Raw genomic sequence first — 15,190 nt, forward strand, 5'->3', positions numbered from 1 at the left:
AGACATGAATAGACACTTCTCCAAAGAAGACATCCAGATGGTCAACCGACACATGAATAAATGCTCAATATCTCTCATCATCAGGGAAATACAAATCAAAACCACAATGAGACACCCCCTCACACCTGTCAGAATGGCTAACATTAACAACTCAGGTATCAACAGATGTTGGCAATGATGTGGAGAAAGAGGATCTCTTTTGCACTGCTGGTGGTAATGCAAACTGGTGCATCCACTCTGGAAAACAGTATGGAGGTTCCTCAAAAAATTAAAAATAGAACTACCCTATGACCCAGCAATTGCACTACTAGGTATTTACCCAAGGGATACAGGTATGCTGTTTCAAAGGGACACATGCACCCCAATGTTTATAGCAGCACTATCAACAATAGCCAAAGTATGGAAAGAGCCCAAATGTCCATCGATGGTTGAATGGATAAACACACACACACACACACACACACACACACACACACACACACACACACACACACACGATGGATTATTACTCAGCAATCAAAAAGAATGAAATCTTGCCATTCGCAACTACATGGATGGAACTAGAGGGTATTATGCTAAGGAAAATTCGTCAGAGAAAGACATATCGTATGACTTCAGTCACATGAGGACTTTAAGATACAAAACAGATGAACATAAGGGAAGGGAAACAAAAACTAATAAACGGGGGGGACAAAACAGAAGAGACTCTTAAATATGGAGAACAAACGGAGGGTTACTGGAGGGGTTGTGGGGGGGGGGGATGGGCTAAACGGGGCATTTAGGAATCTACTCCTGGAATCATTTTTGCGCTATATACTAACTAACTTGGATGTAAATTTTAAAAATTAAATAAAAATTTTTTTTAAAAGAACACATCTCCAAGGTTATACTTTGCATATCAGTGTAACCACTTGAGGGGTCACATTGATATGGATTGGGCATGAAACTGTTTTTGCAGTAAGTTAATATTCAGATTGAGCAAGATATCCTGATTAAAATTAAGTTTTATAGCCTAGTTTGGCAAACTACCATCATTAATGCATTTAAATAGACTTGTTTACTAGGGCGTCAACCTCCATTTGCATTGTTTTTGTTAGAAATAGTCATACATTTACTGTGTCTACATTACTGGTGTTGCATACTAAGGAAAATTACTTTCAGCATACATTAAAACTATATGTGCACTTGAGTATGTAACATTTTTTGCACCAAGTGTATGTATGCTTTATTTAAAATTTATTTTTAAATTTATGACTCTTTGGAAGTTTCATGCTAATGAATTGTTTTTCCTCAGTTATCATGATTTATATTAATCTGCTTTTTTTGTTTGTAGAATATTCTAAAATCATAGTTTAAATGTTTAAATAATACTTTAGGTTTTTAAAAATAACATGTAATGCATTATTAATAGTTAAAAACTTTTGGGAGGCTTTCATTCCACCCTTAGCATTTTATATTTATCTTTATGTCTGTATTCGTAATGTATAGCAATCAATGAGAATTGAGTTCCCAAAAGGAAATGGAAAATTGTTTAAAAATGTTTACATAAATGTCCTTAAGACTTTTTTTTCTTCTTTTTATTTCCATTTTTTAAAATATTGAATGAAACAGTTCACGGACTTTGTTAAGAACCTCAGGGATCTTCCTGTAAAATACAGATGTGAAACTTTGTAAAGAGTGAATGGCCACACATCAGTAAAAGGATAAAGTCTATATGACCATTTCAATAAATGCAGGAAGAGCATTTGACAGGTACAATATCCATTCATGTTAAAAACCCTCAACAAAACAGGCCTAAAGAGAACCTACCTCAGTGTAATAAAGGCAGTATATCAAAACCCCACAACCAACATCATACTTAATGGTGATAAAACAAAGTTTTTCCTTAATGTTAGGAACAAGACCAGGATGTCCATTCTCAGCACTTTTATCAACAAAGTACTGTAAGTCCTAGCCACAGTAATTAGACAACCTAAAAAAAATTGATAAGTAAAATACTATTTGCAGATGACCTGACATTCTATATAGAAAACCCTAAAGACTCCACCAAAAAACTGCTAGAGCTGATAACTGAACTCAGTAAAGTTGCAGGATACAGTATCAGTGTACAGAATCTGTTGCATTCCTATACACTAATAATGAAAAAGTAAAAAGGGGAAATGAATGAAGAAAACAATCCCATTTACAGTTGCACCAGAAACAGAATATCTAGGAATAAACTTAACCAAAGAGGTGAAAGACCTGTACCCTGAAAACTATGAAAAACTGATGAATGAAATTGAAGATGGTGCAAAGAAATAGAAAGACACTCCATGCTCATGGGTTGGAAGAACAAATATTGTTCAAATGTCTATACTACCCAAAGCAATCTGCAGATTTAATGTAGCTATTATCAAAAATACCAACAGCATTTTTTGCAGAACTGGAACAAACAATCCTAAAATTTGGATGTAACCGCAAAAGACCCCAAGACGGCTAAAGCAGTCTTTTTCAAGATTTCAAAACAAAATTGGGGTATCACAATTCTAGTCTTCCAAGTTATATTACAAAGCTGTAGTAATCAGTGTGGTACTGGCACAAAAATAGACACATAGGTCAGTGGAACAGAATAGAGAGCCCAGAAATAAACCCACAGTTACATGGTCAATTAATCTTCAACTAAGGCGGAAAGAATATGCAATGGGAGAAAGGCAGTCTCTTCAGCGAATAGTGTTGGGAAAACGACAGCAACATGCAAAAGAATGAAACCGGACCACTTTCTTTACCATACACAAAAATAAACTCAAAATGGATTAAAGATCGAAGTGTGAGACCTGACATCATAAAAACTTGAGAAGAGAGCACAGGCAATAGTTTCTCTGACATCAGCTATAGCAACATTTTTTTCTAGGCAAGGGAAATAAAAGCAAAAATAAACTATTAGGGCCACATCAAAATAAAAAGCTTCTGCACAATGAAGAAAACTAAAATCCTACTGAATGGGAGAAGATATTTGCAAATGACATATCCAACGAAGGGTTAGTTTCCAAAATATATAAAGAACTTACACACCTCAACACTCCAAAACAAATAATCCAATTAAAAAATAGACATGAACAAACATTTCTCCAAAGAAGACCTACAGATGGCCAACAGACATATGAAAAGATGCTCAACCTCACTGATCATCAGGGAAATGCAGATCAAAACTGTAATGAGATGTCACCTCACACCTGTTACAATGGCTAAAATCAAAAACACGAGAAACCACAAGTGTTGGTGAGGATGTGGAGAAAAAGGAGCCCTCTTGTACTGGTATAGCCACTCTGGAAGACAGTATGGAGGATCCTCAAAAATTTAAAAATAAAACTACCCTATGATCCAATAATCATACTACTGGTTGTTTACCCAAAGAGTGTGAAAATAATAATTCAGAGGGACACATTCACCCCCATATTTATTGCATATACAATAAATTTATCTTTATTTACAGTAGCCAAATTGGAGAAGTAGCCCAAGGATGGATCTTAGTCTGTCCTTAGATGAATGGATAAAGAATATGTGGTGTATATATACAATGGAATATTATTCAGCCATAAAAAATGAAACCTTGCCATTTGCTTGCAGTGACATGATTGGAGCTAGAGAGTATAATGTTAAGTGAAATAAGTCATTCAGAGAAAGACAGATACCATATGATTTCACTCATGTGGAATTTAAGAAACAAATGAGCCAAGGCAAAAAAAAAAGACCAAGGAACAGATTCTTGACTGTAGAGAACAAACTGATTAATGATCAAAGGGGAGATGGGCGGGATGGGGATTACAGAGTACACTTACCATGATGAGCCTTGAGTAATGTATAGAATTGTTGAAACACCATGTTGTACACTTGAACTTAATATTATACTCTATTGTTAACTATACTGGAATTAAAATTAAAAACCTAATAAAAAGATTGAATAAAGAGGAGCTAGGCTTTTTTCTTCAGAAAAGTGGGAAAGGCAAAGAAGGAAACAATTACTAGTATTTATCTACTGTGCTAAGTGTCTTACATTTAATGACTGGTATAATCCTGACAGCAGCTTTGTATGGTATGTAGCATAGATGCTATTTTAAAGATGGACAGACCAAAGTGTTTCTACTAGTAGGAGCAGAGCCAGAATTCAGAATTGAATTTCATGCCCTGTGCTTTCTTACTCGGTGAAAGAGTGATACTTTCCATAGGCCAACAGAGAAAAACAGGACCCTAGTACCCTATCCTAGGGTACTAGTAGGACTGCTCATACAAAAGGTTAAAGCAGAAAAGTAGAGATATTGAGGAGCAAAGCACGGTATTCCAAAAAGAACTTCAGAGCAAGGGTTTGCAGATGAACTTAGGACTCTGAAAACAGTTTAGCCAAGAAAATTAAAGCACTTAAGGCTATTCCATGAATACAGAGTAATATTCTGACATTTTTTGTTTTTAAATTTTTGCTTCCTAGTATTAAAACCTTGTAGAACATAAATGGGCAAAGAACATGAGGATAGAATTCACTAAAGATCATATACTTTTAGTAAACAAACACTTGCAATTTATTCAATCTTAATAATATTTAAAAATATACCTGGAGAGATTTCTGTTGTTCAATTTGGCAGAAGCATTTTAAAAGCAATAGTTTGTACACTTTGCACAGCTTATGCTCAGTTAGAACTTTAATGACTTGGATGTTCCAATAGAAACATGTTTTAGAGAGCAATTTTATAATGTATACTAACATGACATTGTCATTGAATTCAAGATCTCTACTGAAAATGTTTCCTAGGCAAACAACATAGAATTAGGGAAAAAAATGCTGCATATGAACTTCTCCATATATATATATATATATATATACACACACACACACACACACACACACACACACATATATACACATATACCCACTCCCTAAGTTTACATTTAGGGCATATAAAAGATTTCTCAACGGTAGATACCTGGAGCCTTAAAAGTGGTATTTGAAGTGATACATGTGATACATTACTCAGCTTTTAATAAGGGGTGGGTTGATTGGACAGTTGGTTGGACAGATAGGAGGGAGGGAGGAAGGCAGGCAAGGAGGTCAGTCTTCTTAAAAACAGAGTTTTGCGGGGTGCATGGGTGGGTGAGTCAGTTTCGTGTCCAACTTTGCTCAGGTCATGATCTTGAGGTCTATGAGTTTGAGCGCTGCGTCAGACTCTGTGCTGACAGTTCAGAGTCTGGAGCCTGCTTTGGGTTCTCTGTCTCCCTTTCTCTCTGCCCCTTCCCGAAATTCATGCTTTGTCTCTCTTTATCAAAAAAAAAAAAAAAAAAAGAACAAACATTAAAAATTTTTATAAGTTTGCAGCTACTGAAAATTTTAATTGTAGCCACATAGAAAATCATTATAGTTTTATAGTATAATATAAAGTGAGCAACACAGGATAGAAATTCCTTGTACTCTGTAAGAATTAAATGTAGCACTTAAATTTGGAGTAACATGAAAATGCAGTGCATGTGAAAACTTAATTGAAAGAAATATATATGATTTTTCCCTATGATGTGGTACTTTTATATAACTACTAAAAATTACATGAACTATTAGATTTTTGAAGGAATAAATTTTAACCTGATAATAACGAAATGCAGTATGGGTCTGTAATACTTTGTTATAAAGTTCTGAGGTAAGCCTGTCTATCCAGGGTCTGTAATATTATGCTACAGACATACCGTCATTCACTTTTTAGGAGCTATCTTAAGTTTACATTTGGGGCATAACCGTACATCTGTTATTGAATTCCTTAATTTAGTAACAGGTAAAACTTGATAATACTATTATTTTTTCTGTTAAAATTATTTTACTGTGTCCATGTAGTTTTAGTGTGTGTGTGTTTCTGGGTGAAGAGTTAACACAATTCTTTACTCTTTCTGCATGAGACTTTGATCTTTGCTTAACTCTCTAGCTCTCTTTCTTTGAAAACATGTACAATTTGGAATGTCATCTGTGTTTAGTGGGCAACATTGCTTTTATAGTAAAAATTATTCTGGGTCTGGACGGGGAGAACTAATACTTGATGGAAGGCATAACTTTGGGCATCCTTGAATTCAAGACTTTTTTTTAAAGTTTTATTTCATTTTTGAGAGAGTGTACATGAGTGTGCAAGCAGGGAAGGGGCAGAGAAAGAGGGAGAGAGAGAATCCCAAGCAGGCTCCATGCTGTCAGCATAGAGCCCATTGCAGGGCTCAGTCTCACAACCGCAAGATCACGACCTGAGCTGAAATCCAGAGTCGGACGCTCAGCTGACTGAGCCACCTAGGTGCTCCGAATTTAGGACTTTTATAGTATGCATGACCACTGTGGACTATGGAGTTTTGATTCCAGAGTGCCCCCCAAATCTGTCCCATATGGATCTCATCTCCTTATGCCTGAACTGTTAGACTGCTTCAGGGACTTGGCAGAAGAAAAATGTTTGATGCTGCTCTGGCAAACTTAGTTCATCACCTTACATCCTACTGAGCGGTACAAGTGGGAGCTCAGATGGTCTGTGGGTCTGCATGTTTAGTTCATCCCAGGACCCCTCTTGTGTACTCTAGTAGTATAAAACTACAGTTTTTAATTTTCGAACAGAGAAAAATGGTATTTTAGCTTCATATTAGTTAATTCATTTAGTTTTAGCAGTATTTTGAGAACGTTAAGACTATGAGTCAGAACACATGGCTTTTTGTGTCCTAGGTTTTTAATAATGGATTAGATTACCTTGGGAAGTCACTTAATCTCTGAAACTCAGTTTTCTTAAGTGGTAGATAAGAAATTTGACCAGTGTCATTTCTCATATCCTTTACAACTCTAAATCCTATAGTTCTTTTATTTCTTATCGTATGTTAATTTTTAATCCTCTTTTATGGGGGCATTCCACATTTTTAGTCTGGCAGATGATCAGATGGCTGAAAGCCTAAGGTGCTGTAGTGTACATTCTTTCAAATTTTGATTTTGGAAAAGTTGTCAGATTATGGCCATATAGTTTCAAAAAAAATATTTATTGCCTTTACAATAGAATTTAATTTAAATTAAAAATACTTTAGGAACTTTGGGAGGAGAAAACAGTGGATGTTTGGGAAGCTTTTGATTGTTTCATCTCAACTTTCATTTATAGGTTGTGAACTGGCTTGAAGGGCCTGGATCAGAACAATTACGAGCCCAGTGGGGGATTGGAGACTCCATCCGGGCCTCCCAGGCACTGCAGCAAAAGCACGAGGAGATCGAGAGTCAGCACAGTGTGAGTGCTTTTCCTCTGGAAGTTACAGTGCTGTGATTACTGTGCATAATCAGCGTATGTGGTACTAAGAGATAAGTTGCTGTAAACTTTAGCACAGGACATAAAGTATAGTATGTTTAATATTCAGAGGCCATAAGGTACATTTTGACTCCTTACTATGTATTCATTGGAAGTTTGGTTTTGCGTTTGGCTCCAATCCAGTTTAATTGTATATTTTTATAGAAACATAATTCTTGTGAAAATTTTTTAATTCATGGGAAATTTAAAAAATTACAGTGACAGAGTAAAGAGTGGTAGTACAAAAACAATCTTCATCTGTAGTCCTGCGACAGAAACTATGATCCTTAAATCCTCAGGGAGGCTGTCCCTGTCTTATTAGGGTATATACAGTGCAATTAATGCCTGAGAGTAATTCCAGAATTGTTGCATTAGTCACAACTGATGGAAAATGATTGCAGAGGGTACAGGATATCTTTCCATTCTTTGTGCGTTTAGAGGCTCTCGTTTGTATCTGTGAAGGGGATGATCAAACAAATCACAGTTATACAATTAGCAAATAATCTATAGGCAGATTATAGATAATAATTGTTCAAAAGGGTTTAAAATTGAACAACTTGTGTATGGAGGAAGTTGATATATGTTAAGCCCCTGCTTTGTTAGAGTTAGCTCTTTATTACTGAGAAAGTGATCATTCAGTTGTGGATCAATTAGCTCATCCCTTTTTTCCCTCAAATTATATTTCTTATGGTACTTTCGATAGATTGACTAGAAAATTGGAAAAATAAACTGAAATACATTAATTTCTACTTTTGTAGGTTATGTAGCTTTAATTGATTAGTTTGCACACACATACACACACACAGCATTCAACCTTACATATAATATGAAGAATAAAACATCTTTCCGTTAAATAGGTAATAAAAGAAGCCACCCCCCCCCCCAACGTCCCCAAAAAGACAAATCCAAGTGATCAGAATACACTCTGATTGGATTTATGTGTTAATTGGAAAAAAGGTCATGTGTTCAGAGGTGACTATAGCGTGCATCCTGATCACTAGGATCTATAGATAATAGAGAACTGAAAAAAATTGATCAAAAATACTTTTAAACTCTGGACCCAGATGAGATTTACAGGTTATCTGAACATCCAGTTTTTTTCTTTCCCCTACATCTTCCCCAGTTGAAGTGATAAATAAAAATTGTATAGTTTTAAGGGCACCTGGGTGGCTCAGTTAGTTAAGCATCCAACTTCAGCTCAGGTCATAATCTCACCATTTGTGAGTTCAAGCCCTACATTGGCCTCTGTGCTGACACCTTGGAGCCTGGAGCCTGCTTCACATTCTGTGTCTCCCCCTCTCTCTGCTCCTTACCTGCTCATACTCTGTTTCTCTCTCTTAAAAATAAATAAACATTAAAAAAATTTTTTAAAGTTGTATAGTTTTAGTTGGGGCATCTGGGTGGCTCATTTGGTTAACCTCCTGACTCTTAGTTTCGACTCAGGTAATGATCTTGCAGTTTGTGAGTTCATGCTCCACATTGGGCTCTGTGCTGACAGTGCAGAGCCTGTTGGGCATTCTCTCTCTCAAATAAATAAAATAATTGTATTAGTAAATGTATATTTTAACTAAATGAGATTAAAGAATAAATGTTGAATATGCTTTTCTCAGGAATAAATTTGAATTGTTGACCAAGTATCATTGTCTCTTTACTAAAGGTGTATTTTAACAATATCTGACGTAATTATTTTCCTTCTTAATACATACCATTCTGTTTAGTTTTTTATATTTTTTTCATTATAATATTCCCCAAATCAGCTTTACTAATCTGCAGTATTGGCAGATAAAATACACACTGTTCTCTATAGAATTTGTAAACTCACTGAATAACGTATAAGCAAGAGGTATCACAAGATTTGGATTTGGAATTATCTAAAGGTAGTGTATATATTGTCAGGAATTTTCCTAATTAGTACTTGTAAGAGATTTAAAAATGAAATCCTGTAATTGAGAAAAATATGTGTATTTTATACATTTCACAGGTTCCAACATAATGTGTTTTCCTTTTATGCTAAAAAAATTGAATAATTTGTATTTACCTTATAACCTTTGATGTTCTTGGTACTTTTTAAATAACTTAATGCTGTTGATATTTTTGACATAAACTGTGACTCATTTGAACCCTGTGGATTGTTCTAGAGCATGTTACTATAGTATAACTCTATCCTATAATTTAGTTATCCTGTAATTTAATTTAGCCCCTTGAAAACAGGGTTTTTTTTTAGTTCTTGAAAACAGTATTTGCTATAGAACATTCTAGACTTCATCTAGAGGATTTAGTTATAAGAGTATCCGCAAAATCTTTTAAATAAAGATATGTGACACATGAGGATCCTAAAGACAGGATTTATCTATATTTTATTATTTTTTTAAGATGTCAAGAGGAATAATTATAGTTAGAAGTTGGATTATACACCTATTATGAAGAACTTCACAAAAGGAATTGAAAAGTACATTTTATATTGCATATAGTGTGGATGAAATTACAAAGGGTATACATAGAGATTCTCGTGTTTAGATTTTTATTTTTGTATTTTTATTTATAAAGTTTGAAAGTCATTTAAAGAAACACATTGCTGGGGTGCCTGGGTGGCCCAGTTGCTAAGCATCCAATTCTTTTTTTTTTTTTCTTTTAATGTTTGTTTATTTTTTGAGAGAGAGCACAAGCAGTGGAGGGGCAAAGAGAGGAGAATCTGAATCTGAAGCTGGCTCCAGGCTCTGGCCTGTCAACACAGTCTGACATGGAGCCGGAACTCATGAACCACGAGATCATGACCTGAACTGAAGGTGGCCACTTAACCGACAGCGCCAACCAGGTGCCCCAGAATCCAACTCTTAATTTTGGCTCAGGTCATGGTCTCACGGTTTGTGAGTTGGAGAGAGCCTCAGGCTCTCTGTTGACAGTGCAGAGTCTGCTTGGGATTCTTTCTCTCCCTCTCTCTCTGTCCCTTCCCTGCTTGCACTCTCTCCTGTCTCTCTCTCTCTCTCTTTCTGTCTCTGCTTCTCTCTCTCTCTCTCTCTCTCTCTCAAAAAATAAACTAAAAAAAAAAAAAAGAAACACATTGCTTATGAATGGCTCTTGTTTACTTGTGCACTTGTTTACTTATATGAAATCAATACAAAATTCCAGAATTTTTGAATTGTAAATGATCTAGATTATTCTTAAAAAATTTTTTTTTTGATATTTATGTATTATTGAGAGAGACAGCATGCAAGCAGGGGAAAGGCAGAGAAAGAGGGAGACACAGAATTTGAAGCAGGCTCCAGACGCTGAGCTGTCAGCACAGAACCCAATGCAGGGCTCAAACCCACGAACCGTGAGATCATGACCCGAGCCAAAGTCGGACACTTAACTGACTGAGCCACCCAGGCCCCCCGATCTTTTCGACTACTCTAATAATACCATCACCTTATTTTTATACATGAAGAAACTGGGAGAGAGCATTTTTTGATGAATGGGTAGCTGGGTTGATACTCATAAAATCCTTTTTCCTCTGTCTGCATCTCTGTACTTCTCTTTCTGTCCCTTTCTATATTTCTCTCTGTCTTGCTCACTAGCTCACTCTCAGAGAAAGCTGCTGAATTTCTTTGATATGTTTAAGATAATAGATAATAACATTTTTTTCCATTTCTGTCCTCTTAGTACTTGAGGACATATGCATATATATTGATGTTTGCGTTTATAGACATGGTGCTCAAAGAAAAGAATCATTGATGACTTAATTATGGATCTCATTTTTTTTTAATTTTTTTTTTTTAACGTTTATTTATTTTTGAGACAGAGAGAGACAGAGCATGAACGGGGGAGGGGCAGAGAGAGAGGGAGACACAGAATCGGAAGCAGGCTCCAGGCTCTGAGCCGTCAGCCCAGAGCCCGACGCGGGGCTCGAACTCACGGACCGCGAGATCGTGACCTGAGCTGAAGTCGGACGCTTAACCGACTGAGCCACCCAGGCGCCCCTGGATCTCATTTTAAATGATGTGTGATAGTTTCAAAATTGGGGAGTGAGGACAAATAGGATGGACGTATAGAAGAAACAGGATTCACCATGAGTTGAGTTGATAGTTACTGAAAATAGATGGCACAGAGAGTTCATTATACTGTTTTTTCCAGTTTTTAATATATTTGAAATTTTTCATTCTAAATGTTTACAAAAGAGAATTGCACTTTTTAAACCAATAAGTGGCACTACATTGTCACCTTGAGAATAGATTGATGCAGGATGAGTATATTAGCTTATGATCTGCTATCTTATTAAAAGTTTTCTTTTTCTCTTTGCAAGTAAAAGCACATCATAGGAATATGCAAAAACATAAATCTCTGATGCTTTAGGATTCTGTTTGTATCCCCCATCTCACAGTGCTGACTTCTGGTTTCCAAAGAGAAGACTGTTGTGTTGTGCCTTCTAGTAAGCAGCAAAACAGATGTACATGAAGAGTGAACACCCACTTCTCCTGAACATATTAGCCTTCAGTGAGCTGGCAGTGTTTCTCTCCGCCTAAATTAGGATTTGTATTTCTTGGTAAAAGCATAAATACCCATTATTTTACCAGCTGTGCATCACCACCAATTCCCACATGATTCCAGTGTCAATCCCGATGACTCCCTCTGTCCTAGTATGTGAGCATTCAAGCTCATTCCTTATCTGCTGCCTGCATCCAAATTACAATGTCTTGGAATTGATGTGTTTTTTTCTATGAAGTAATCCTTTTCTGTGCAGTTAAATGTTTGTAAGAGGTAGACCAGAGGATGGCCAAAACTGAGCCGAAGGCAGCCTGTTCACTCAGTGTTCTATAAATTTTATATTCTATTTCTTAGAAAGAAACATTTTGATTAATTTGAAGAGTGCGCATGTACACGTGCATGACAGTTTTTTTTTTCCCCTTACATCCCGGGAGACTGATTATTTTATTTTTTTTAGGACAGGTGCAGTTCCTGATAAGAGTTTCTTTAATTTCAGGTGTTAATTTCATGAACGAGACTAGTTTTGTTTGCATCCTGGTTCGGGTTACTAGGGCCTTTATCTTATAAGTTCAAACTAGGGAAAAAAAATAGCTTTAGTATGGTTGTTCTGTGAACCCTAGTGGTCATAGGAGTCACCTGAAGTAATTGTTAAACTTCCTGTTGCAGAGCCACATACCAGCAGACTCTGATTTAGTAGGTCAGGGTGGAACTTAAGATTTCTTATTTTACTTATTTTTTTAATATTTATTTTTGGGAGAGAGAGAGACAGACAGAGCATGAGTGGGGGAGGGGCAGAGAGCGAGAGGGAGACATAGAATCTGAAGCAGGCTCCAGGTTTCAAGCTGTCAGCACAGAGCCCAATGCGGGGCTCAAACTCATGAACCGCGAGATCATGAGCTGAGCCAAATTTGGCCACTTAAACTCTTGAGCCACGCAGGCACCCCACTGTGATGTAGATAGATCTCACTGTAAGAAATACTGATCCAGGACGCTAATCTTTTAGTTTACTATTTTTCTCTGTATCATTACTCATTTTTTCAAAGAATTGGTTCTATTTATTTAGAGCATAAACTAAATTTGCAAGTACTGTGGAGAAGATTGTGAAATTCCTTTCTATATGAAAACGTAGTGATATTTTTCTCAAGTAGTATTTTCTGCTTTAAATCAATCTCTCTTAATCTTGTTTAAAAAAATTATTCACACTTACACCTTTTAATTCATTTGAAATTTAATATTGTATGGTGTGAGGTAGGCTCCTGTCCGCCCCCACCCCCTCTCATGGACATCACCGATTTTCTTAGCATCATTAACTAACTTGTCCAGTAGTTCTCAAATATGGCCAGAGGATCTCTGGGAAGAGAAATTCCTGAGATTCTATTATAGGGTCCACAGGGTCAAAACTATTCATAATACTAAGGTGTTGTGTTTTTTACTTGCACTCTCACGAGTGGAGAGTAGAGTTTTACCACAGTCTGGCTAGGGGTTTATCAATTTTGTTAATTCATTCACAGAACCAGCTCCTGGTTTCATTGATCTGTTCTGTTTTTTTGTTTTTGTTTTTGTTTTTTTTTTTGATCTCATTGATTTCTGCTCCTTATTCCTTCTTCTGCTAGTTTTGGGCTTTATTTGCTGTTCTTTTCCAGCTCTTTTAGGTGTAAGGTTAGATTGTATATTTGAGACCTTTCTTCCTTCTTTGGGAAGGCCTTGATTGCTGTATACTCTCTCTTAAGACCACCTTTGCTGCATCCCAGAGGTTTTGGACTATTGTGTTATCATTTTCATTGGCTTCCGTGTCCTTTTTAATTTTCTCTTTAATTTCTTGGTTAACCCATTCATTCTTTAGTAGGATGTTCTTTAATCCTCGAGTATTCATGGTCTTCGCAAATTTTTCTCGTGGTTGATTTCGAGTTTCATAGTGTTGTGGTCTAAAAATATGCACGGTATGATCTCAGTATTTTTGCCCTTGTTGAGGGCTGATTTGTGTCCCAGTATGGGACCTATTCTGGAGAATGTTCCATGTGTACTTGAGCAGAATGTGTATTCTGCTTTAGGATGAAATATTCTGAATATATCTGTTAAGTCCATCCAGTCCAGTGTGTCAGAGCTATCGTTTCCTTGTTGATTTTCTGCTTAGATGATCTGTCCATTGTTATCAGTGGGGTGTTGAAGTCCCCTACTATTACGGTATTATTATCAATGAGTTTTGTTATTGATTTTATTGATTTATATATTCGGGTGTTCCCACAATGGCATAATATTTACAATTGTTAGATCTTCTTGGTGGATAGACCCCTTAATTATGCCCATCTTCATCTCTTGTTTCAGTCTTTATTTTGAAATTTAGTTTGTCTTTTATAAGTATGGCTACTCCAGCTTTGTTTTGATGAACATTAGTATAATAGTTCTCTATCCCCTTACTTTCTGTCTGCAGATGTCTTTCGGTCTAAAATGAGTCTCTTGTAAGCAGCATATAGATGGGTCTTGTTTTCTTATACATTCTGATACCCTGTGTCTTTTGATTGGAGCATTTAGTCCGTTTACATTTAGAGTGAGTACTGAAAGATACAAATTTATTGTCATTGTGTTACTTGTAGAGTTGGTGTTTCTGGTGATGTTCTCTAGTCCTTTCTAGTGTTACTTGCTTTTGGTCTTTTTTGTTTTGAATTTTCACCACTCAAAGAATCCCCCTTAAAATTTCTTGCAGGGGGGCTCCTGGGTGGCTCAGTCGGTTGAATGTTGACTTCAGCTCAGTTCATGGGTTTGAGCCCCACGTCAGGCTCTTTGCTGACAGCTCAGAGCCTGGAGCCTGCTTCAGATTCTGTACCTCCCTCTCTTTGTGTTCCTCCCATGCGCGCTCTCACTCTCGCATTCTTGTTCTCTCTTTCTCTTTCTCTCTCTTTCTCTCTCAAAAACAAATATTTAAAAAAATTTTTTTTAATTCTTGCAGGAGTGGTTTAGTGATCACAAATTCCTTTAGTTTTTCTCTTGGAAACCCTGTCTCTCCTTCTATTCCAAATGACAGCCTTGCTGGATAAAGCATTCTTGGCTACATATTTTTCCAGTTTGGCACATTGAATGTATCCTGCCATTCCTTTCTAGCCTGCCAAGTTTCTGTGAATAGGTCTGCTTCAAACCTAATCTGTCTTCCCTTATAAGTTAAGGACTTTTCTCCCCTTGCTGCTTTCATAATTCTTTTCCTGTCTGTATTTTGTGAATTTGATTTGACTATGATATGCCTTGGTGATGGTCGGTTTTTGTTGGATCTAATGAGAGTTCTCTGTGCTTCTTGGATTTTGATGTCTGTGTCCTTCCCCAGATTAGGAAAGTTTTTGCTATGAATTGGTCACATAAACCTTCTGCCTCTTTTTCTCTCTTTGTCATCTTCTGGGACTCCTATGATTCAGATTCCTCTTTAA

General features: G+C 36.4%; 1 protein-coding gene across 7 annotated transcripts in view; it reads left to right on the forward strand.

The window, feature by feature from the left end:
* Positions 1 to 15,190, forward strand: part of SESTD1 (SEC14 and spectrin domain containing 1) — a 151,012-nt gene that overhangs the window by 106,963 nt on the left and 28,859 nt on the right. For all 7 annotated transcript variants that reach the window (XR_002083311.2, XR_002083315.2, XM_019460933.2 and 4 more), the window contains one exon: positions 7,131 to 7,253. Coding sequence is in view for 5 of the 7 variants with exons in the window: in XM_019460933.2 (XP_019316478.2) it covers positions 7,131 to 7,253 (123 nt within the window). In the remaining 2 variants the exon portion in view is untranslated. The remainder of the gene's footprint in view (positions 1 to 7,130; positions 7,254 to 15,190) is intronic.

This window comes from Panthera pardus, unplaced genomic scaffold (assembly GCF_024362965.1).
Source record: "Panthera pardus isolate Hobbes unplaced genomic scaffold, ASM2436296v1 HiC_scaffold_10, whole genome shotgun sequence".
Lineage (NCBI taxonomy): Eukaryota > Metazoa > Chordata > Mammalia > Carnivora > Felidae > Panthera > Panthera pardus.